Genomic DNA, 25,411 nt, shown 5'->3' on the forward strand with positions numbered 1-25,411 from the left:
TTTTAGATGCTATTTCCGTGCTCAAATGCTCCTTATGTTCGCATCTGATGCTAAAGGGAGTGAGTCTGGCATCAAGTGACTGTTCAAACCTGCTTAGTTATAGGGTGGGTCTGCCGTATATTGTTGGTTTAGACCACAAACTAGCAGACATGTTGCACGCTTGTAATTTAAGAGAGGGTATTATTAGCTTAAGTGTGATTTCAGCTCTCGGTGATCCTGTGATGGCTCAAGTGGATTCCGCAGGTGCATGGGCATGCTGTGTACCGCCAGGGGCACTGGACACCATACCGCCACACTTCCAGGATGCTGCCTGGGCTGAGCTGGCTGACGGGCACTGCAGTCACCTCTGTCAATGACTTCTCTTTTCTCCATCATACCTTCACTCTCCTCCATACCATATTTGCCTTCAAGCTTGAACTTATCTGTGTTTTTGTTTTATCCTGGGTGTCCCAAATTATTTTTAGCTCAGTTACTTGAAATTTCACTGCAAACGGCTAAGTTGAACAAGTGCGTAATACAACATAGACTGAGTTTCTTCGAAACCTAAGGGTCTCAGGAGTGTAACCAAGTGCTTATTTGTGGCTATTTGGTATTAGGCTCTGTTTGACAGAAAAGATTAAACACCAGGAAAAAATGAGAAAAAACATATCTCGCTTTCTGTAGTGCGCTTGCTATATACATTCTCATGAAAAACTGAAATACAAGGTAAATACATACATATTTTATTCCAGGCTATAGAATAAGTGTATTTAGGCAGTCTTTCAAAGTGTATTGTACACTGCATGCACAGTAAATCAGTTTAATAACTTGACTGTTTTACATTTTGTGTTCAAAGAACTGTATGACAGGCAATGAGATCATGTTATGGCACGATTTGTTGTCCATTTGGACTATATCCATTTTTTGCAGAAAATTTTGGGAAATCCAAACTAGTAGATGAAATGTCTATTAATCATTTTAATATGAGCATTTGCTCCAAGAAAGAAACTTCATACAAGTTATGGTCAATTTACAAATCCCTCCAACTAGAGGATTTAAGACAAGAAATTTTGAGCATGATTTCATTGCAGTATTACACTGAAGATTGGTGTAATATTTATCAAAATAATGAAACAGTTTCCAAATACAGGTTTTGGAATCCTTTGCTATAAATCAATATAATATTTTAGGGCCCACATGGTTAACTTTAAAAATGTCCTTGAAAGGATGACTTGTCTGTGCTGACAAGAACTTCTACCTATGTGAAGTATCTTATAAAGATAGGTTATGACTAGCAGGTCACCATCAAATAGTAACATTAAGAATATTCAAGTCTACATTTGTAAAGACTTTTGCATGCAGTTTTGTCTCTTACACATTGTTTAGATGTGTGAACTAAATGTTTTGTGCCTCAAACACCAACAAACTTGAAATTACACTGTATAAATATATACATATATGATGCTGTATATGTTTAGTACCACAGTAAATACAACTGTAATCAAATGATACTAGACATATGTAGACCATAGTTAAATTCCAGTTAAGAAAAGAAGACAGAAAAAATCTTTTTTTTTCTAACAGTATTTCACAGTAGAAGGAGGCAGTCCTTTCTCACTGACTTCCCCCCTCCCTCAGGAGTTGTAAACATCGTAGCTATTATTCTATCAGTATAATAATTGAATATTTTATTCATAATGGTAAGTAGCTAACCAACATGAATAAAGTTGTCATAACACAATAACACTTTCAGACAAAACAGTTATTTATTAAAAGAAACATTTATAAATATTTTGTCTTGCATTTTAAACTACATTTTCATAAATAACAATATTTAAAAGTGCTGAATATGGTAGGATAGTCAGCAACGCCACTGTAAACAGATTTGTTTTCCACTTTGCAGATTTTTTTTTTAGATCCCATTTTGTCAAACACTACAACAGTTAAAATATTTGCATAGGGAATAGAGAATAGCCCTTTTAATCATCTCCTGAATTCTATATAAATTACAAAACCAAATGAGTTTAAGAAACAGTTCGTTAAATTGTTCATATATATCCAAAAAAAGCACATAGGTTTCAAGTAAAAAGAATGATTAAAAAATTCCCCGGATTTGCTATTTGAAGCATGTTCAATAAATTAAAAAAAAAAAAAAAAAAAAAAAAAAAAAAAAAAAAAAAAAAAGAGAGAGAGAGAGAGAAAGAGGTAGTAAAATAAAGGGAAAAAAAGGGAAAAAAAAAAAAGCCCCAGGAAATATACTAAGACCTGCATCCTACCAGCTACTGTATAGAGCCAGAGCAGCCTCGGTAGCAGCGGCTTCATCAAGAGCTGGCACCAAGGGCTGCCTGCACGAAGCAGCTTGCTGGTTGGAGCCAAGTTTGTTGGGGCCAGATTCCACTCAGTTACACAACTGTAAAACCTTTCAGTCCCATCAAAAGCAATAGGGTTATGCTGTGTTTAGTCCTAGGAAAGTGAGAAGAACTTTGCCTCTTAAGTCTTAGTACAAGACCAGAGTTGTCAGTGTTAAATATATATATACAAACACACATGCATATATATATATTTAACAAGCATTCAAAGCAATCTCATGGTATATTATTAGCAGTTTGTGAGGGATGCTAATGCTCATTTGTCATGTATAAGGTAGGTATGAAGATGTTGGGATTTTTAAGTTCCAAGTCACTGTCTCTTTAAACATCAAAATGCATCCTAAAATTGGACATTTTTTGATAAAAAGGCCAAGCAAACATCTATTAAAAACACCATAGCAGCAAAGTGATTGAGTACTGTGCTGCCTTAGCTCTGATTTAGGGCTTACTACAGGATTCTTTACCCAGGAAAGACACCCACTGAGTTTCGGTAGGCATTTTGCCTGGCTAAGGACTGCAGATTTAGGAGCCCTTGAAGTTTGGTTTAATATCACTCTCCAAACCCCTTGTTTTCAAGGAGTACTCAAACTCAATGAGGCTAGAAGTTAAGATAAATCTTCTTTAACCCGCCACCTTGTAAAACATTACTTTGTTTAAAAACATTTTTTTGACTGGATTTAGCTCTCAAAAAGAATCTTACAGGACAGATGCAATTCATCAAAATGTTCTAAAATGCTCTAAAATGCTACATGTAGGCAGTCTTTTATTAAATTTCTTTATTCAAAAAACTAAATTATCAAGATTTTGTTTGTTTTTCTTTTTCTTTTTTTTTTTTTTTCTTCTTTTCTGAAGTACATAACATTATACAACAGTGTTAGAACTGGATAGCCAGTCTTTAATAAATCAATTACAGTATCTGACATCTGAAATGTACATTGAAAATCTTTGTTCTTTTAACAATTAAACAATATCAGCGCATAGATTGTGTCACCCAGATACGGATCCCTTTAAGTGGTTTGTGCTTTTTTTTTTCTCTCTTTCTTTTTGACATTGCAAACTCTGTAATGAAAATGCCACAGTTTTGGCAGTGAACAACCAGAGGAATCCTCCGCTTGAATTAATTTTAAATAAACAGTGATAAATAGCTCTTCTTTTTTTTTTTTTTTTTTTTTTTTTTTTTTTTTTTGTCTGTACAGAAATATTGGCTTCAAAAAGTCAGTGTATTGTACTCAGTAGAGCATATTGAGTAATGCTACACCTTAAAAATTGGCTTTTTTTCAGTTAGTGATGTTAAAAAATGCAAGCCTCTTTCTGGTTTGCTGCAGTTGTTTCTATGTACCATTAGACTGTATTGCACAAAAAAGTTCTTAAATACAGATATAATTTATGTTATTGGATTAAATATTGCAACAACTAAGTGGTAAGTGAAGCAGTTTTACCTTGCACATGCAGTGTGAGGATACACAAGGAGACTGTTCATAAAACTACAAATACATCATTGCAATCTTGACTGCAGTTGGGTGAAAGGAGTGTGAAACAAATGTATTTTGGCAAATCCATTGTTCCCCTCCCATGCCATCTCAAGCAAGGAGGACCTTGGTAAAAATGTAGACATAGACCATAATATGTATTTGTTTCTTCACAGTAGCCTGAGTAGAGCTAAACTGTAGTTCTCCAGGAACCCAGCTCCAGATGTTATTAAACTACTTTTCTTCCATCCCGCCCACCCAAAAAAAATCAAGTAATTTTATTTGAAAATTAAAACTAAGTTTCAGAAGTAGAGCCTGTAATACTTTCAACAAGAGACTTATAAATTTGAGAGTTCAAAAACCTTGGAAAAGAGTCTCTGTGCATTAGGGTGTATATCTGGAGTTGAGCATCTTCATACATATGAGGACTGGGATCCAGCAAGTTTCTGTTGATCACTTCTCTCACCCGGGAATCAAGACTAACCTGAAGAAGATGAGAAGAGACTGATATTAAACAATAATGCTGGAAAGGATGTATACATCTCATCATTGCATAGGGCTCCACAGAACACCCAGAGGTTATCAGTTTCATAGTTTATTCAAGTTATGCTGTTTGTCTTTCACAGCCATCATTCTAAAATGACCACACACAACTACAAAGTCAGACAACTAACTCAATTTTGGTTCTGACCTGTTCTTTTCATCCATATTAAGAGCTGTAAAATTAAATTCCTCTCTTTAACAGAATACAGTGCTGCTAAATAAAGCACTGTATCTTAATCTTAATATGTTATTATATCTTAATATGTTATTATATCTTAAAATGTTTTATCTTTTTACATATTTATAAATATTTCTCACAAAGGCTTTTTTTTTTTTTTTTTTTTTTTTCTTTTATAATTTGTGGTTGGATCTTTAGAAATTTCCCATTCAACATTTCCTATTCTGATTCATTTTTCTCTTAAAGACCTGTTAATATCTGGCAATTTATACTTTTGGGGTATCATGTGACCATATTGAAGTTGTTAGGGAGCTTCAGCTTTAGCTTCTGAAGGTGACACATTGTCTTCCAGGCAATTTCTCACCCAGGTATTTTTTAGATTGACTTTGGTGCCTAGCTGACATACGGATGAACGGGCAGGCACGCTGGGCTATGTGGCCAAGCTTAACAAGCTGGAGGGGTTACTCTGATTAAATGCTTTGAGACACAACAGCATGTGGGGGTATAGCTTATGTAGTTCTGAGCAGCAGTGTTGCAGCCTTGTCTTAGGAGTTTATTAAAATAATTTTAAATCCTAGACCAGTGCCTATCTGTAGCATGGAAATGACATGCTAAGATTGAAGCAATTGCTCCCCCCATGACACGCACACATGCGCACACACAGGCACTTATTTTAGCAAGACCAGTTTATGCAGCTAGCTAATTGACTCCTCATTACCAAATAAAAGGGCTGGGACAAAAAAGCTCAAATTTGGCAGAATGGCAGTGTCATTTTGCCATTGAATATTGTAAAAGTTAATTGCAGTTATAGAGTGAAACAAAAATTAATTAGGAATCTGTTAATTCACATTGTAGTTTTTCTGTGACTCACTAGAGCCAGATGGCAAGAGTAGTTGCAATTATTAAAGTTATCTCCTTGGTAAACAGATGTACACAAGGTATTTGTTTAGTATACTAGGACTTTCTGCCTCAGTGACTTCATCACTGAGCAAGTTCCTATGTCAAAGTCCTCCTTTCAGTTCCTATGTCAAAAGGTTTCATCTGGAAGGGGATGCTGTGATGAACAAGAACTTTAAAGCTCCTATGCTGATCTAAAGCATTGCAAACTCTTCTTATTTGCCTCATGGAGCAAATAAGTAGCAATTGGGATGATGACATCCTCACACATCCAGAGGATGAAGTTTGTGAGCAGTTTTTTTTAAACCTTAAGTCAAGCAAAACTACTTTAGTGCTTAAATTGTATCTGCTGGTTCATGGAGGCTTAGAAAGACAACTGAGTGTTTAGTACATATATGTGTACTAGAGACACATATATATGATCAGGAATGCACATTATTTGCTTGCTATACTGGTAGTTGTCTCATTCCAAAGGCAAAATACACATGGTATCACAAGAGAAGGGAATGGAGTTATAAATGGCTGGTCGCTCCCTTCATAGTAATGAATTTTCAATTTATTACTAAAAGGTAAAATGTAGCAAGCCAAGTCCACAAGTGAGCATAAATTAGCATAATGCCATTGAGGAGGAAGTCAGATGTAAGACAAGACAGAGTTGCTAAAGGTACACGACATGGCCTAAGAAACTCTTCTACTATGCCTGTATATTTATTTATTATTCCAAACTGTGATTTGATAGGGGATGCTTTTACTCAACTTCAGGTGAAGATCATTTCAGTTTGAATATCGGAGGAAGTTATATATAATTTCCTAGATGTTATCATACCTTTCATTAGAGAAAATATGTGATCTCACTTCTTAGAGATCAACTTAGACTAGTTGATCCCACATAGGAATAACCAGAACAAGTTTTACTTTTTTTTTCCCGGCCAGATGTTGCAGCAGATAAATCTGTTCTGATTATGATTTAAATTCCTTTATGTTGTACAAGACACAAACTGTGAATTTATTTCATGACTGATTTGTTTCCTGTTAAATATTGAGTATTTTATTTGTCATATGATGCTGAAAATTTTGGTGCTGTTTCTCCATAAATCCATTTCTATTATGTATTTCTTGTTTTTGGCAGACACACTGCATTGTTAAAGTAGTATTCTCATTTCTCATCCTGCTTCTGGAATTTCCCTTTTATTCCTCTCATATGGAGAGCTTTGAGGAGTTGTGGCCAGTGATGGTAAATGGCTCAGCACCTGTCAGCACTTGTTCTATCCCTTGCTTTCATGATCTAAACTTCCATAATAAGTATTGCTCTCATCTGACAGATGAGGCAGACTTTCTGACCCTCCCTCTGGCAATCCAGGGTATAGCATATCTGCTCTGGAACATCAGGAAATGCAAATCTAACATTTACAGCTTTACCTCTTTTGGTGAAAGTATAGAAATGTAATCTTCATAAATAAGTCTTGCTTTTTCTTCAATAACTTTCTTGTTCTGTTCCTTCTTTAGATCTTCACATGCAAGCCAGAAAAGCAGGTTCTCTTCACTATACTCTGTTCGAAGAAACTCTCTAAAAAGGTTCCTCCCAGCTGGTGTTTTCATCATCTTGTCAAAATTCTGAGCCCAAGACAAAATTTCATCTGCAGTAGGGTTTTGGCTGCAAAAGCAAAGTATCATTACAAACATGCTTCTATTTTTGTAACAGTGTTTTCATACATACATCCAAAATTCTCCTTTCAATTGCACTTTAGTCCAGAGTGAAAACTGGAAGCAACAAGGCTTCAGCAGTGACAAGAGAATTTTGTTCACTCTTCACTTGTGCATTCATAATCTCAATAGCCCACTAAACTATGTTTAATATTAGAGATGTGCACTTGGCTTTCTGCAAGGTTTCTACTGGTATTGTTCACTATCAGACTCAAAGAAAATTCCAGCAACAGGACTGAATTTCTGCTTCTGCATTTAAAGGAGATGTGAATTGAGGCAGCTGACAATAGGTTCTTTTTCATGATGGGCTTGGAAGACACCTGATGTCCCTGCCTGCTTCTGATAGGGTTTGGCCAATCACTGCCTGCCACACGATTTGGTTCAGCAAGGACAAGAAAAACAAAAGGCTCTTGGCAGCCAAGAGCATACTAATGAGCCCCAACAAAATAGTAATTCAGAGAGCTTTTAAATTAGCATATTTCTCTGTGCTTGTACCTAAGGGTTGCTAAGCTTCTCTCTGTTTGGTGCTATTGACCTGAATGATGATCTATTGGCATGGGATGTGATGAATGTTTCTGGCAAAATTGAAGAGAGAAGAAATGGGAAAAAATCCCCATTCCCATTTTCTGAAAGAAGCTATTTGCAGAGCGGATGCACGGGATAAGTGAACAGAAGACTAATTTGGGTTACTAATCCACAAATGTACAAATCAACAGCCTGAGAAGGTCATACTCCAAGTTACTTAAAAATAATTAAAATTACTTAGCTCTGAGCGCTCATCCTCCCCTTCCTGATAGGATACAATGCAAGAGTTTTACTGGATGTTGTTAACAGTGTCTGTGCAATCATGTTGCACAATAAGTGACATTTGTCCATACGATTTCAAGTCCATTTGTCAACTCCTAGTCTGCGTGCAAGGCAGACTGGATGACAGGAAGCTATTCATGGTAGTTAAGATCTAATAAATGAGAAAGTGTTCAACATTGAAACTATCCAGCAAAATAGTTGCAATCTGAAGCAAAAATTATAAACATACAGATTTAAAGTTAAAAAGTCCTCTCTCTGAGGAGAATGAAGCAAGCCTGCTGAAGTAGATGGAGCTGGCAAGCAACTTGTGTTTGGAAAGCATCTTTACTACAGTTGGAATTAAAAACAATATGAAGAAAAGTACAGAATAAGACCATTTTGATAAGGTTTTGCTTATAAAGATATTTTTCCCCACTATATTGTATGTTATTTCGTTAAAAACTGCTTTCCTGTTCCTTCTCCAAAATGCTAGTTTCCTGAGGAGATTTGTGAAGAATACTCTTGTACTATACCACTATATCAGTTTAAGGAAAGATTTATGTGCAGAATCTCCAGTTTGATAAACTAAGGCTCATTTCTGTCTAAATAACTCATCCTGATATTGGGAAATAAAAGAACAACTCCCTTTCTGAAGCCTTGAATTTAGTAGACATTGAAACCAACCAATACACTGCAGTAGGGCAGTGTCTGAATGTTCCCTGTTCCCAGGAAATAAAAGGTTGATACTTACATGGGATATTTGAACCTCTGGATGTTCACTCATCTCCTGCTCAGATGTAGCCCTAACATACAGCACATACTAAGGCCTGATGTATGCTGGGAGAAGCACCATTAAGTTAAAAAGGAAGCATCATGTGTGGGGGACACAATGGACAGAATGAGACAAGGGTCATCCTGCAGCCATTGTGACCTTTGGCTCTCATCTCCTGCATTTTTGCAACAGCAACTGTCTGGCAGTTTCTGCAGAATCCACTAATTTAGTGGGTGGTGTAGACTGAAACAGGTATAAACATGACAGTTTACCCAATAAGCCTTTCAAATGAATGGATCTATCAGCAACTGAACTGTGGAAGCTAGGATGTGCCTAGGAAGAGGCAGGAAAGGTGAGCACCCTCCCCATCAGCCAAGTAACTATTTTGCTCCATCATGCATGAGTTGATGAACTTGCAAAGCTGGTGAATTTGTGAGTTAATGAATTCATGAATAAATGAAGTTGTGAATCAGAATCTTAATGAGTTAGATTAGTCTCTTAAAAGGCTACTGAGATCCTTTTTTTTTTTTTTTTTTTTTTTTAAACCTAACAAGCTCATGCAATGAAGTTTGATTCACAGAGTACCTTGTCCTGTAAATTTTACAAGTTCAGACAAACCAAGATACTAACCTTAGCTGATGGATGTTATCTGACATAAGTTTCACTAGAAGTGAATGCAAAAATATGTTTTGCCATGGGCTAAATTCAGGTGCTCTGAGTATGATCTGGAGTTACTGGTCCCCACTGGATTGCAGAAGGATCTTAAGTTATGTAGGATGCATTTTTATGTCATGGTTGAGCTGAATTAAAAATTTTGGAATTAATATTTAACTAAGTAATCTCTTTACCTGCTACCCCTGTGCATTTTCCTTGAGTTGAAGCACCTCAGATGAATACCAGCTTCAGTGTAGTTTGTGGTGGGGGAGAACTGGAGGCAAAAGAGGAGGGAGCAGAGAGATGGCATGGGTGGCAAACCTCTTTCTCCCAAAAGGCAAGGAGCTGTTAATTCATAGTTTTGAATTAACCACATCCTTGTTTTGTGAAGCCACGCCCTTACTTTCTGTTAATATTCCTCTGACAGACATTTCAGGCTTCCTGTCCTCTGCCTACCACAGACAATGATGTTGAGAACACAGGATCTCAGCCATGCAGGCTGAGCTCCCTGACTAAACTCTGTTCTTCCTTTGCACGGCAAAGCTACAAGGCTGAGTGTTAAACCCTATGAAACATATAATCCTAGATGGAAATGTCACAAAGTACCATAGATACGTTGTGATGCTCCTGTAAGTTCTCTGTAAGTAACTTGAATTCTGGGGTGCTCAGCATAATATAACTGAAGGAAATAAATAGTTAAACCATACTCCTATAAACCTAAAAAAAAAATCTGTCAAATTAATTCACTAGATGTTCTTTGTCAGTAAGAACAACAACAAAGAAGTCTATACTACTTATAACTTGTGGAAATTTTTTGATTTTGACCTCTCAAAAATGACTGCGAGTAGCAATGGATAGCCTGAGATGATTGGATTGCTTTTAAAATCGGTCATATTCTCTAGAGTTAAGTTTTAATTTACTTTTTATGGGATTAGAGAAGTCAAGACCACTGATAGTTCAGCATGTTTCCCAACAGAATAAATACAGGCCCAACCTTCAGACACAAACAGAAGCTCAGACTTTTAATGCACATTTGCCCAGCTTTCAGAGTATGTGTTTCCTTGGTTAATTCAGATGAAACCATAGTCCAAGCTGTTCTACAAAAAGTAGCCATGTTAAAAATCTGACTATAAAGTACACTTTTGCCCAAGTTAGTTTTATTTCTTGTCTGGGTAAGCAGAAAAAAAATGATCCCACAAATAGCATACACTTCCTATAGAGTCCCATAGATCAATGGAACCATTCTTGCACCTCCCATTTCTTCCCATCATTCTTTACCGACAAATGTGAAACTGTAAGTAAGCCTGAATGTCTCTGTTGGCATTTCATGTCAGGCCTCATTTTGCTTCCTTTTTTCTAGAAATTTTAGGAGGAAAAGTCATTAAAAGAATATTTCAGAAGCCTACAAAACCAAAGCAAATTAGTTACAGGCAAATTAAGAAACATTTACTGGACAACAGTTTGACCAACTTACCATTCTTCTATGACTTGGATGCTCTCCATTTTGGTTGTATGTGTTGGCCTTCCTGCATTGTCTCCTCTATCTTCATTCCTAACAGTGAGGCTGCAATGTAGTACAACACTTTATTTTGTCTAGAGAAAGTTAATTTAAAACAATGACTACAGAAATGCAAACTTTCAAAAGATATAGACGTATGTAAAATGTCATTTTTCACTCTTGCCCCTAGAATTTACACTCAGATTTTGGAGAGAAATTTTTTATGACATTTTTTTTTCCCTGTAATAACTATGAATGTTAATTAACAGTTGGTATTAACATATGTGATTTTTATTTATTTATTTACAAGCTGAAAGACAGACAAAAACTTAGAGGTCACTGTTGGAGTGATTTCTCTTGGGAAATTTTGGATAATATTAGTAGCAATAAGGATAAGGAGGATAAGAATATCTGAGTCATTGATCAGGGATTGGTGCCCCAGCAGCTTTGGATGGTTGTTCATTCTTTACGAACATCCCCCTTTTTTTCTCCAGGATATAGTGGCAGTAGATGGCTTGGAAACAGATCTCAGCTGTGGCTGCTGCTTATGATTTTCTCCTCTAACCCAAATTTCTTTTTCATTCCAAAAAGTTAAAGTTACTGACCTCTAAACAGAAAGGCCTCCATTAAAGTCATATTACTAGAAGCAATGAAAATAAAAACTTCCTTTAGGTAAAGATCTAGTTAATTTGTATTTATTATCATTATTATTTGATTTTTAATTTTTGATTTTTCTTTCAAGCTGGTAACTTGCATCACTATTCTGTAAATCTCTTTTTAATTGGATTTGGTTCAGTAGTAGTGGCTTCCCCTGTGTGTGCTCTCTATGAGTATTCTGGACCATGGTATTGCCAGCAAAAACAAAGTCCCTGATAACTTCTGAAATAAAGTGCATTTTGAAATAACATCAGTATTCATATTAGAAACCTGGTTCCAATAATTAAGCTTATGAAGTGAAACATAGAAAATGGAAATTTCCCTTCACTGTGTGTTTCCCACATATTCAACTGAGGGAAAACAAGCAACCAAGCAAAAAATTCCCCCGTCCTAGTCCCAACAAAGCTCATATTTTGAATTTAGTATTCATTGTACAATGATGTTCTCAATCATTCCAAGTGGAGGTATGCAAATATATGTTTATAGCATAAGTGTCTCCCTCCCCCACTAATCGTAGTAACTTCCACTCAGTTCTAAGAAGAAATGCCAACTTTGAGACATTTTTAGCACAAATAACCTTTCTTCCTAGCCCTTCTGCATTGATGAGTTTCATCAACATGTTTTCAAGCATTTGGCAGAGTGAATAGGGGATCTCAACTACTCTTCTGAAAATTGGCAGTTTAAACTTGCATGTAAAGCAGAGCACATATTAAGACTTAAACATTACAAAGACATACACTATCAAACAAAGCTGTTTGATGCTGATTGCTCCTTCACTTACCTGCCAAGACCTTAGTTCAGGCCCTTGGTCCTGCTTCCCCTGTTACAGCGTAGGAATGCAGCTCCAGTGCTGCTAAGGTGTTATGGTGTCATCAACTGCTGCAGGAGAAACAACACATCCTGAACTCTGGGGTTGGCAGGTAAAAAGCCTTTCCATCTCCTCTGACCTGTTGCTTGTCAGTCTATAGAGGGAACACCCATGAAAACCAATGGGAGTTCCATATATAGAAGGAGAAAAAAAGGGACCATCCACTTTCTGTCTTGTAATCTTTAAGTCCGCACATGTAACTGCTTAGGGTTTACTTTGCATCTGGTTGGAGCACAAAGTGACGGCGAAGGAGAAGCAGGAGAGGCACAAAGCTGCTCTCCCTCCTCCTCTTCAGTCCTCCACTAGAACAGCATTCATTTGTGCTCTCCTCTGGGTTCAGAGAACTGAACCATGGGGGCCATGGGGGCATGACACAGCAGAAGCAGCAAACAGTGTCAGCTGGGAATGCAGCATGGTGTTCACCTGAATCCTTCTAACAAAGGCTGCCCTTTTCTTTCATCTATCACATGAGCAGCAGCTAAACCATACTGAGATAATTTACTTATTGGACAGTAGACTTATTGCAAGGTTTGGATGCAGAGTCTTACTGGAAGTGGAAGGTGACTCATCTGAGAGCAGCTAATCTGCCCTGCTAATTTAATTTGATGTCTGGGGTCAGATATTGATGGCTGTGCTCATGCAAAATCTCTGCTAAACTTCAGAAAACCAATATGGGCTGATGAAAGGGGAATACAAGTAGTGAGTAGGGAATGAGAAAGAGAAATAGACAAATGGACAAGAAATCCATGTTGGCCTCAATGCCTTTTTTTTTTTTTTTTTTTTTTTTTTTTTTTTTTTTTTTTTTTTTTTTTTATCAGAGGAGTAATGGATAGGCCCTATGCATTTTGATTTTCTGCAAGACTACATGTTGGTAAAAGTTTGGGTTGTGGGCCAAGAATGCAACGTACAGTTTCTGATATTTATACCACTGTGTGATAGTGCAAAGGGCACACTTGGCCCTGATACCTTCATTTCAGCAGTCATAGCTGAAGTTCAGTGGCTGAAGTTAGTCATCACTGCAAAACAGGGAGGACTCTAAAAGAGGTGTTAGATGTGGTTGGAACAATTTCTCAAGTTTGGGTATTGTATTCAAAACTGTGCTAAATTTATAATATGTCTTGGCACAGATTCTACATTATGTTTCTAGCGACAACAACTAGCCCTACATTTCAACTTTGATTTATATACATCTGTCAAGACTGGAGTTACATCGGATACATTATTTTTGCTATGTTTTTCCTGTGAAAGAAACCATCCTTTTTATACAGAAGTACATTCAATTCAGACATGTCTGTTTTCAGTCAAGGAACTGTTTTATGTTAAGTTAGAAAAAAAAAATTAAATATTTACACATTTGTGACTGTAAAACTAATTTAAAAGCAGCCTTTAAATAACACTGATCACAATAACAGACTGCTACCTTTTACATCAAAATGACAACACTACATTGTTATTTGCTAAGTTGCTACCTTCATTTGAAAATACCCTATCTGCTCACATTTCTCTGTGGAATTCAAGCATATCCTTCATATACTACTCCATCATGGAAACTAGCTGATTATGGCAGAAGAATTATTTAGTGTAAAACTAAACTAAATAAAAGCTACAGGATAAAGATCAACAAATGGCCTTACATATTTAAGGCTCTCAGAAAAAGGAAATTGCTGAGAAGCCTTATTAAAAATAAAATAAAAAAAAAATAAATAAATAAAATAAAAGAGAGGTGTTCTAAGGAGATAGAAATTAACATCTATGGTACCAACCAACAGAGATCTTTAAAATGTAGGGACATAAATTATCTATAATAAAACTGCAACAAAACTACTAAAGGATTAAAAAGAGAGAGTTTGGGCTGCCTAATGTAAGAGTTAAGTGCAAAGCACAAGCAGTGTTTTGTTTTCTGTTCTTTTGGAAGATTTGTTCTACCCATATTTGTGCTGACTTTATTTATAAGTATAAATAAGTATAAGTACTTCAGTAAGCCCAAGTACTTGACCTTGATGTTGCTTTCAAATATATCTTGGGTTCTTGACACTTATAAAAATAATAGTTGCTTTAACTACTGCAACAATATTATTATGAGTAATTTATATTTGAAGTCAGTACAATTCTATTTTGCTACTTCACAAACTTTATAAGTAAAAATGTTAATGTCCAGGGATTGCTTAAAGATGTATACAAATTGAAAATATTACCATATATAATGTTAAACTGGTCCGGGTTCCTAGCTGATGTGTTTTTAGAGAAAATAGTGGGATTTAGAAGACCAACATTTATTTATTTAGCTATATTAATCACCTGTTAATATCCGTGTTCAGAAATTAAATAGTTGCTCTGTTGAGTAATTACTTTAATAAAAAAATACTGCAGCCCACTGGTGCACGGTGAGGTAAAAAAGGCAAGCTAATAGGATAAAATCATCAAGAGAGTTGGAGCAATTTAAGAGCAAGGACCTCACTGCCTGTCCTTCAAGGTGTTTCCTGCCAATGGTTTTAGCTTTTTTTAAAAGCTGCTTAATTTCTCTACTGCTGCACTCACCTATACTGCCACTAAGAAACTGAAAATTAGTTAGAGCTTGGACCTAATCTTTCATTCTGTGTATATCCAGTACATGAATAGCCTTTCACTGTTTTCCAAACATCAGATTCTTATATACCAGTAGCCGAAATCTGGTGAATGAATGAAATTACTGTTACGGCAAGAAAATTGCCATGGTGACAGGTGCTAAGACTGATACACTGCCAGTGCATGGCTACCACTAGTTACTATTTACTCAGGTATTTTCTGGGTTATATGCATCATATGCAGTATATTATCCCAGTATTTTGCAATTATATCTGACACTGAAGGCTGACAATTAAAGCCTGTCCTCTTAGTGGCATTTATTGTGTTGCCATGAAGATAAGGAGTAGAAATCAAACTGGGACATTGTACACTTATTTGGTGGGCTGATGGCTTGCCATTCAGGAGATCAGTGCTCAATTTCTACTTCTTTGCTGATGATTATATTTTGGCCTAAATCTGTGCGTGTAATGCAGTAGGGCCATGATCCTTTTAGTCACTGCTGTAACACAACTGCTTTTTTTATTTCAGCCCAAAGGCCACATAAGTCAGTTGCACACATATAATCTAAAGGCAGAATTTGGTTTCCAGGTGAAAATCAATATTCATTTCAGGGCCTCTGGATAACAGATGAATGTTCTGACATGTTTCACTGGTTTACCCTCTGAAAGACTATATCTTGCTGGCACTACTTTTCACCTATCCTACTCCTAGGAAATTTTGTTACCATTGGATTAAAAGACAAAATATTTTTAGGTCTTAGGTGCAAGACCCAGGAAGGATTGTTTTGATGCTTGAATCCAGCTTCCAGTTTAAGCAAACTATATGCGGGACTACCATAATTTAAATAATAGTGAAATAATAGGGATTGTATCACTAGAATAGCGATACATAGAATAGTGATTAGTGAGGTGTAGATTAAAAGAAAAGGTGTTTTGTTTTTTTTTTTGTGTGTGTGTTTTTTTGTGTGTGTGTTTTTTTTTTTTAAGGAAAGGAAAGGAAAGGAAAGGAAAGGAAAGGAAAGGAAAGGAAAGGAAAGGAAAGGAAAGGAAAGGAAAGGAAAGGAAAGGAAAGGAAAGGAAAGGAAAGGAAAGGAAAGGAAAGGAAAGGAAAGGAAAGGAAAGGAAGAATGAGATAAAGATATATTTGAGATTTCAAAATTCCACTGGCAGACAATATATTGTGGCCCTTTACCTGACAATGCTGAGAAACTCAAGTCGAAGTTGCCAAACAGATTTAGCCATTAAATATTTTTTTCAGGATGGTCTGGAGGAGGAGAAGCCATTTGCTAAACCAGGAAGTTAGTAGATTCATTGAATGGTTTGAAACACCCTCACTGTGGGACTGCTGTGGGGTCTTTCAAGATGTTCTGGTGAAATGATTCCACTTGGTAAAAATAAGAGGTTACATGATGTGGAAATAAGAGACTCTTAATGGCAAAACATTGCATAATGAATAATTATATTTTATATAAAGTACAATATTTTTATACCATTGAGGGGAGAGCCTGAAAACAAGAACATATGATCACTGAATTTTCCTGAAAAGAGGAAAATGTGTTTTTGAGTACTCTGCGACAAAGATGGGCAGTAATCCCAGATCTCTGCCCAGCTGGGTAAATACCTTCACTCTTCAGTATAAAATGGTAGTTCCTTTTCCTGTCTCCAAGCTCTTTGATTCCTTCACTTTTTTTTTTTTTTTTTTTTTAATAAATGTCTGATATAAAACATGCCATATGAACAGAAATATATTTTTCCTGGGTTTAATTTGTATGGAGAAAAAGTGCATGCTGGTATCTCCTGCCATTTTTGATTGTGCATCAATCTGATTAGACTTTTTTTCAGAAGTTTAATTCAACAGTCAGTCATTGAAAAATCAGCATATTTGCACAGCTCTGTTCAGCTGCTGAGGCAGGCTCTAGTAGCAGTCAGAGATGGATGTGGTCTCGTGATGCTGTATGGCAGTAAAAGAGACAACTATACTGGCACCCTTAAATTTCTTCATGAAACAAAGGATAAAGTTATTTTCTGACAACTTCTTTCTTCTGACAGATGGAATAGTGAAACTTGAAGGCAGTGAAAACTATGCAGGGTTGTGTTTATGACCAGAGGAGTATAATGATTTTACTATATTGAATAAATCAATAAAAAGGAAAAATAACTGCAATATATTTGTGATCCATTTGTAAAGAACAATGAAGCTATGTTAATCTCAAAATAACTTAGGCAGAGCCTAGTCAGTAATGCTATCTTCTATCTCCCATTTAATGTTGCAAAAATAGGTATTTGTCAAAAGAAATTTAAGAGTTTGTTGTTGTTTTTTTTGATTTTTGGTAGCTGAGGAAAAGATGTTTCAAAGTTAGGAAGGGTTCATTTTTGATACAGTAAGTGAAAAAAGTCTAGAATAATTAGTTTGAGAAAAGCTTGAACTAGGGTAATGGATTTTATGAAGAAGTAATGCCCTGCACTAGATATTTTCATAGGGGATGCATGAGCCATCAAAGCGATGTCTTATCTCTGACCTCTTGAGAATTTATATTCTTGTCAGAAAGAATTGCAAGACAGGCATTTAGATTGTTGTAATACCAATATATGCAAAGCATAGAAATGCAGAGCAACATTGATTGTCTGCAAGAAACTGAAGTGGAAACGGTGATCAAGAGCTTTGGGAATCATTTACAGAATGATTACAGGCGATCAGAATCCAGTCTTAACTGAGGCAGCAGAACATGATCATCTTTGTCCAAAGGTAAAGCAGGAAAAAAAAAAAAAAAGAAAAAAGTGAAGGAATTTATTTTAGAATTAGTGTCCTTCCTAGTTATTTAATAAAATAAGATTTACAGATCTACATTGAATTCAGTGAAGAAATATAGGATGTAAAATTTTATGTTGAATAAATGTTAGAATCTTAGAAAAAAATAGCTACATCCTATTTGAGGCAATGAATTGTCTCATGCTTTAAACTAAATGAGGGAGATTGTGTCTAGTAGACTGCCAGAGGAAAGGAGGAAAGCAGCCTGTTGGGAAAAAGCCAACAATTACCATAAGGCTATAATCAGCCTACTTGGCAGTGTCCACTGAAACTATAAACTCCTTTCAAAAAGTCCAGGTACCTGTGGTGCTAAGTTTCCTGAGTGCCAGAGTTATATTTGCCTTAAGTGAAAAGATGGCGCAAGAGATATGTATGATACAAATTGTTTCTTGAAAAAAAAAAAATAATAATGATAATCAAAACAAACCTACACTCTACCTTGGACACAGCTATTTTAGAGTGAAAAAAATGTATCTGCAAGGAGAATTGAGGTCTCATTCTGCAAGCTTACTTCATATAAGAAAAAAAAAAAAAGTAGTAGTTTAGTTTTGTTTTTAAATAAAACAGGTATTTGCAAGGTTCAAAGGTTCTCTCATCCTGGAGATTTTATATTGCAGCTAAAAAAAACTCTAATATTTCAAAGCTTCAGAACTTCAGTGAGGGAAAGGAATGTGCAGTCACAAACTTCCAAGTTCATGTGTTCTGTTTAGTTCAGCTTGCACCATGATTGCAACATTCTGACCTGTAACCATAAAAGCCACAATGATAACTAGATGATAACTGATTACTGGCTTTTTTTTTTTTTTTTTTTTTTTTTTTTCCCCTCCTTATAGGTCACAAAAGGTAAAATTAAAATGAACCAGATGATAAAATAGATACTTTCTTTCTTCCAATGGCTAGAACACATTAAATTTCTCCCTTTCCAATTTTCCTTGGTGGTATTTTTTCTGTTTGATTCAGATTGGTATGTTGTAGTGTGGTGTACTTCAGATTTTTCCTCTTTTTCCATCTCTTTGTTTGAAGAACATACAGCTGAGATACGGTATGTAACAGACGGCTAGGCACTTGTGTGTGCTGCGAATGAGCTTTCAACTGAAAAGCTTAGTGCCTGCTCAAGATCCAGTAATAGTAAATGCAGGCAGACTTCTGGCTCCCATATGCATCTTTCGGCATACTGTAGATCCTGGGGGCCAATGGAAAACTCAACATGGAAATTTTCTGGTCGTATTTTCGCTAATAGGTACAGAAGTTGTTTCATAGTCCTATTATGTTTCGTGTTCTACTGTGGTGTGGTAGGGAATACAGCTGACTGACACTGAGTTTGTGTTGGGTATAAATTGACAGTTGAAGATAATTTACTTCTGAATTTGATTTTAAACACATCATTTTCCACAAAACAGCATTACTGAAAAAGTAAGTTTCAGATTCATTAAATTTCATAATTTATTTTGATACTCTTAAAATCATTTTTCTTTAATTATACAGTAATCTGTAGCTTTGGTTTCATTCACTGCTAGTAGGTGCTAGTTACTGTGTAAAACTGCTAGTTACTGACAACAAACTATTCATTTATATTTATTTCCAGCTTTAATCAAAATTATGTATTTAATCAAAAATACATTTAAATTAATTATTGTGCTTAGATTTATTAAAGTGCTTGACTTTTAAAAGCTCTTTAAAAAGTTACATTCTGTAATAACAGATTTTTTTTTAATTTTTTTTTTTCCCCCAGTAATCTCTCTGATAATTAGAAAAGAGATCTTCTAATAAGAAAATAGTTAACAAGAAAATCCAAAAGCTATAACTCTTAATTTCATGATACATGGAGCCTACTAGTTTGTTATCTCTCAGAGTCCTGCTAATAATTTTTCACCTTCCATTAGAGTCATGTTTATGTTAAGCATTATTGAGAGAAGTTTGAAGAGCAATGCCTGAAAGAATCAAAATCCCCAAACACAACAAAAACTGCATTTGTTTCGTGTGTTATTTTGAAGTATCCTTGCTTCCCTAAACCAGTCATGAGATTCCTAGACAAGTGGCTGTGAAGTGTGTGAAGACAGGAGTGAAGAGTTATCTGCATCCTTCCAATACCTAAAGGGGGCCTACAAGAAAGCAGGAAATGGACTCTGTCAGGGAGTGTAGTGACAGTAATGTACACTACTAAAGTGAGGAGTAATGGTTTTAAAGTATAAAAGGGTAGGTTTAGATTAGATATTAGGAAGAAATTATTTACTATGAGGTTGGAACAGATTGCCCAGAGAAACTGTGTATGCCCTGTCCCGGGAGGTATTCAAGGCCAGGCTGGATGGGGCTTTGAGCAACCTGGTCTGCTGAAGGTGTCCTTGCCCATGGCAGGGGCATTGGAATGAGATGGTTTTTAAGGTCCCTTCAAACTCAAAACATTCTATGATGATCTGTGGCCAAAAAATTCTGTGCCTACACACAAGTATCTTGGCCTGTTTGCTACAGTATCTCTAATATCTACAATGCAGCAGCAATCCAGATGTGACTAAGGAATTGCTGAAAATTAACCTGTGTTTGTTTCAGTGCTGCTTTTGCAGTGCTCTTTTTCTGTGTGAAGAGCTAGCTGCTTGTTTTGCAAGAAATTTGAGAGTTTAGAATGAAATACACTTAAAACACTGTAGATGAAGAGGAGGGGAGTCCTACCTTTCTTATGTAATTTTGAACTAAGGTATGTGAATGCTTTTCTTAAAAGGATTATCATAAGGTCAACCCTATTTTAATTCAGAAGCATGAACTTCCTCCTGAAAAATAAGAAATTTCTCAGTTTATCTGAGATTGTATATTTCCGGCATGCTTTGAAGGTGGGGGAGAGCAGGCTTTTCAATAGCAGTGCTTCCTTAATACCGTGCTGGATTCAGGGTAATTGGTCAAAGTCATTACAGATGCAACTACAGACCATAAAAGAAAAAAGAGATCAGTAAAAATTAAGGTTTAAGCTATCTGCATCATCGCAGTCTATTAAGGTCTGGTCAGTTAAGGCATTTAGCTCTGTTCTGATGCTCTTACTTTTGCTATGCTACTCCTTAGTTTGAGTAAAAGTGGAATTGAAACCAAGTGATCTAGTGCTTAAGAGTATAATCATCTCTTTGTTAATGGGAAGTCTTGGACAAGATTTTAGAGTTTATGTAAGATCATTATATAAGGTTATTAAATTGCATCCCACATGCCACTGTGAAGGTAAATCATCCTTACTGAAAAATGAATGCTAAGCTAAAGTAAATCACAGAGGCTCGGTAAAATCAGTACCTAAAAAGGTTTGAGCAAATCTGCAGCACTCCACTTTATTCCCTTTTCAGTATATTTAATAATTTAAGATGTAACAGATCTAAAATCTGATAACTCTTTCTGTTCATAAGAGACAGTTGAAGTAATAGTCTCTTTTTAAAGCCATGAGCTATATCATCCTGCTGTATTTTCCATGAAAGTAGAAATCAGTATAAATTTGGCAGACAAAGCTTTCATATTTGTCCAAACTCTGCATTTTCCTATTGGAGCCCACAAAGAATTTGAAAGCAAGGCCTTGTAGAATAAAAAAATCAAGTGTTGAGTTTGATTGTTATCAAAGATTTATATTTGCAGTTTGATTTTTGATTAAAATTTTCAACTGACTCTTTCTGAACATTTTTGTGGAAAACATTTTTTTTTTTTTCTGAACATTTTTGTGGAAAATGTTCAGAAGCAGTTTGATGGAGGAGAAGCTAACCTGCTACAAACCCCCTGACAGAAGGGACATACTCCTAAGATAACCACAAATATATCCACAACAACAAAAGTTTTGCAAACATTCAAGATCTGAGTTTAGTCTTTCTCCAGTCAAACACAGAATCACAGAACCATATCATGGCTGAGGTTGGCAGGCATCTCTGGAGGCCATCTAGTCCAACCCCAACTCAAGCAGGGACACCCAGAGAGGGCTGCCCAGCACCATGTCCAGGTGGCTTCTGAAGAGCTCCAAAGAGCCCCACAGCCCCACAACCTCTCTGGGCAACCTGTGCCAGTGCTTGGTCACCTGCACAGTACAGAAGTGCTTCCTGATGTTCAGAGGGAACCTCTTGTGTCCATTTCTTATTCTGAACCCTCTTGTTCTGGCTCTGGGCAACACTGAAAAGAGCCTGGCTCTGTCTTCATTGCACCTTCAGGTCTTTGCACACATTGATAAAAAAAGAGTAATTATATTTATATTTCAGATTTTTTTTTTTTTTTTTTTTTTTTTTTCAGTGAACGAGGGAGATATTCCCAGGGTCAATGAGAGTAAATTCAGGCTAAAGAATATGTGAAAGCAGTCTTGTCTTTTTTATGGACAGTCTTTCAGAAAGCCAAGGCTTGCTGAACTTGCTTTTCTCCTCTCTTCTTGTGTGACTGATTTAATCTACCTAGCTACAGATACCGCAGCTCAGCAGGCAACCAAAGGCAGATGGAAACTACCAGTGTGCACTGTACTTGAACTTCTGAAATAAAGGACAGTATCTTCCTCAAAGTTAGACTAGTACTGAGCAAAATTTGCAACTGTGCAAAACAAAAAAAATGTGATTTCCTAAACTCTCCTTTATTTTTTTTAATTTTTTTTTTTTTATTATTTTTTTTTTCTCAGAGGTATTTTGTTCTTAAAATCTTTAAGAAAAATATGCTTTCTGGTGGATTCTACTGCAAGGAGATTATATTACTTTTACATAATGGTAGCCACACCAGAAGCTATTACATCTTTTGGGAACTTTGAGTCTCCTCTAGGATCAATTTTTTACATTTTTTGGTCTCACATAAAGAATGTAACGTCTGTATACATAACAAATCCATTGATTCAATTTGACTAAGTTCCTTTACCACTGATTCTTAATATAATTACTCTGGCTTTGTTTTGTTACAGTAGGGTTGTTTTTTGCTTTAGGCAAGATTCAACTTAAGGGTGTATTTCTCTTGTCAGGTCACCCAACAGCTCACTAGTCTGGCTGTCAGCTTCATTCCTTCCTTCCGAATAAGATTACCATTCATATCCTGTTTTGTACAAAGGATACGTCTAATTACTAGACAATCTGCAGTGTCCTCACTCCTGGCTACAGCTATTTTGCAAGCAATTCCTTCATATACTTGACACAATTAAAAGTGGCAGTTGTCTAGTGTTCAAAGAAATAGAAATTATGTGAGGGTAACTGGATGAATAAAAGCCCTCCAATCCATTAGTAAGCAAGTCTAATAGTCTCAGTTTATTCAGATAAATGAGTCTAGTCTTGATTTCAATAGTGTTTTTGATTATTTTTGTTTTAAAGGGATGAAAATAGCAGCAACAGTAAAGAATTCACTCTGACTAGGGTCGCTCCTTTGCTTCTGTAGATTTAGTGGCTGTTTCTAAATGGGAGAAGGTGCATTGGAGCATTCATACTAAATTCATAATTTTTCACAAAGTGTTTTACAATTCTTCAATTATAAAGAGCTTTATGCATTTATCAAGTGGAATTCCTACCATGAGGCTTATGAATAGCTTATTTTATTTATGAAATTAACATGGGCCAAACTAGTTTATACTTATCCATGCTACAATCGTATACGATGGGGATCTTCCACTTAACGTTTGTCCACCTAAGAAGCTGGAATTACAACTGTCATGCCAGTCTGTATTTAATGCAGACAAGCTTCTCTTTTGATGGGTGCCAACTTCTGGGGTCCAGATATTGTTAAACAAATTGCTGAGCTGACAAGCGCTTTCAACGAATACCAAAAGGAACTGTAAAGAGCAAAAGGAATATCCATTGCTCCATAATGGGTGTTCAGTATCTGCCAGTATCAGGCCTAAATCAGCTACTTTGGAAGAGCCAGGATTACCATCTAGACCAGTAAGTGTGCTATGAAATTATTAAGAGTGACTAGACAAGATTCTCATCTTCTTTGCCTTTCTGCCTCCCATAATGAATATCTGACCCACTTTCAAGTGCAAGGATTTCCATCATATAAGTTTTATCTACTAGAGGTGCAGACTCATTTCCATGATATTTTTTTTCTCATTTTTTCTCTTAAAAGCGCTAGGCATTTATTTCTGTTTTAACTGACATTTTAAACCGATTTGGAATGATACATGGTTAAAAAATAAGCCATCATAAGATGGAAATTTTGCTGCTAACAGATTTAAGTAGCCTAATATTTTTCCCCTTCCAGCTCAGAACTGCAGGCTGCATTTATTCTTGCAGGGGTTGGGAGAGTTCTCTGGCACTGAGGCTTACTGACAACCCATAGCTCAAAATAAAGACCATATCTAAAACAGGGGTGGGTTCTGCACATGCAATAGGTCTCTGTCTGTAACTGTGCCAAAACTGTCAGGGAGGTACCAACTGCTAACAATTTAACAGTATGGCTGATTGCTTGAGCCCATACTGGCCCCCGGACCTGTTTAGTTTGCTAATATAGATGCAGTCAATGTGTTTAATTTGAGTAAGATTTTGTTGGCTTTGTTTTTGCATTTAAATATTTAAGCCCTTCTTACACTGCATGATGAATAAAGCTCTGAGTATTTGCAATGTCACTTTTGCTCCTTTAAGATGACACCATCTATAACAAGCCTTAGTTGAGCTTGTATTTTGATCTCAGACACATTTTGATCTTTCACATCTTCATTTCTGTGTTCTTCCACAGACTCCTATGTTAATGCATCCTTCTTTAAATATATAATTGACAAATTTTCAATAAGGAAAAAAAAATAATTAAAACAAAACAAAACATCTGGGTAGATTTCAAAAGCTCCATACTCCTAACAACTGAAGATCACCAAAACTGTAACACAAACTGGACTCAGGCATCCTCAACAATCATTTCTATTGCCCTTCCTTCCTTCCTTCCTTCCTTCCTTCCTTCCTTCCTTCCTTCCTTCCTTCCTTCCTTCCTTCCTTCCTTCCTTCCTTCCTTCCTTCCTTCCTTCCTTCCTTCCTTCCTTCCTTCCTTCCTTCCTTCCTTCCTTCCTTCTTTCTTTCTTTCTTTCTTTCTTTCTTTCTTTCTTTCTTTCTTTCTTTCTTTCTTTCTTTCTTTCTTTCTTTCTTTCTTTCTTTCTTTCTTTCTTTCTTTCTTTCTTTCTTTCTTTCTTTCTTTCTTTCTTTCTTTCTTTCCACAGAAACAGTCAAGCTGTGCTCTAGTGACAGAAAATCTGTCCTGACATTATGAATCTTCCTTCAGACACCATTCTGCAGACATCAGGCTGAACAGCATTTTGGCACAGGCAGGTGGGAAATGGGCATGAGTGGCAAGGAAGAGCCAAGATGCTGATGCTCTGAAGCTATCCATCTCTTAAACAGCCTCCAAGAAGACAAGCTGCTGTACCCCAGTGGAGGTGATTCTACCTTCACTTTCTCCTCCTGTAGTCTCCTCAAGAGCAGCTGTCCCTGAATACACCCTGCATGCTGTGCCAGGACAGAATCAAGATCATTTTCTAAAGTTAACTAGATTTAGTCTGCTTTTTCCTTCTAAGGAGCTACTATCAGCATCTTATGTATTGCTGAATTAGAATGAGCCTTCTGTAATCCCAAATCCCCTCTGAACATGTTCTGATTGTTCTGATTTTTTTTTTATTTAATTCCATTTCCTTTGCAGAATTGTTTGCTTGAAATAGGACTATTTTCTGCAGTTAAACTCTGCTTTTTGATTGATAGATGTTTCTTATC

At 36.2% G+C, this 25,411-nt stretch overlaps 1 protein-coding gene across 7 annotated transcripts in view; it reads right to left on the reverse strand.

Moving 5' to 3' along the window:
- Positions 1-3,344: 3,344 nt before the first annotated feature.
- The window catches only part of RGS17 (regulator of G protein signaling 17), a 75,483-nt gene continuing 53,416 nt past the window's right edge, over positions 3,345-25,411 (reverse strand). For 3 of the 7 annotated variants that reach the window (XM_084513239.1, XM_084513240.1, XM_084513241.1), the window contains 3 exons: positions 10,826-10,915; positions 6,855-7,089; positions 3,345-4,301 (listed from right to left, as the gene is read on the reverse strand). In XM_084513239.1, the coding sequence (XP_084369365.1) occupies positions 4,113-4,301; positions 6,855-7,089; positions 10,826-10,915 (514 nt within the window). In that variant the 3' untranslated portion in view covers positions 3,345-4,112. Of the gene's footprint in view, positions 4,302-6,854; positions 7,090-10,825; positions 10,916-12,287; positions 12,735-25,411 lie in introns of those variants that run through there. The other 4 variants (XM_084513244.1, XM_084513245.1, XM_084513243.1 and 1 more) reach the window with 4 other exon arrangements.

The sequence above is a fragment of the Aythya ferina genome (genome assembly GCF_964211825.1).
Source record: "Aythya ferina genome assembly, chromosome: 3".
Lineage (NCBI taxonomy): Eukaryota > Metazoa > Chordata > Aves > Anseriformes > Anatidae > Aythya > Aythya ferina.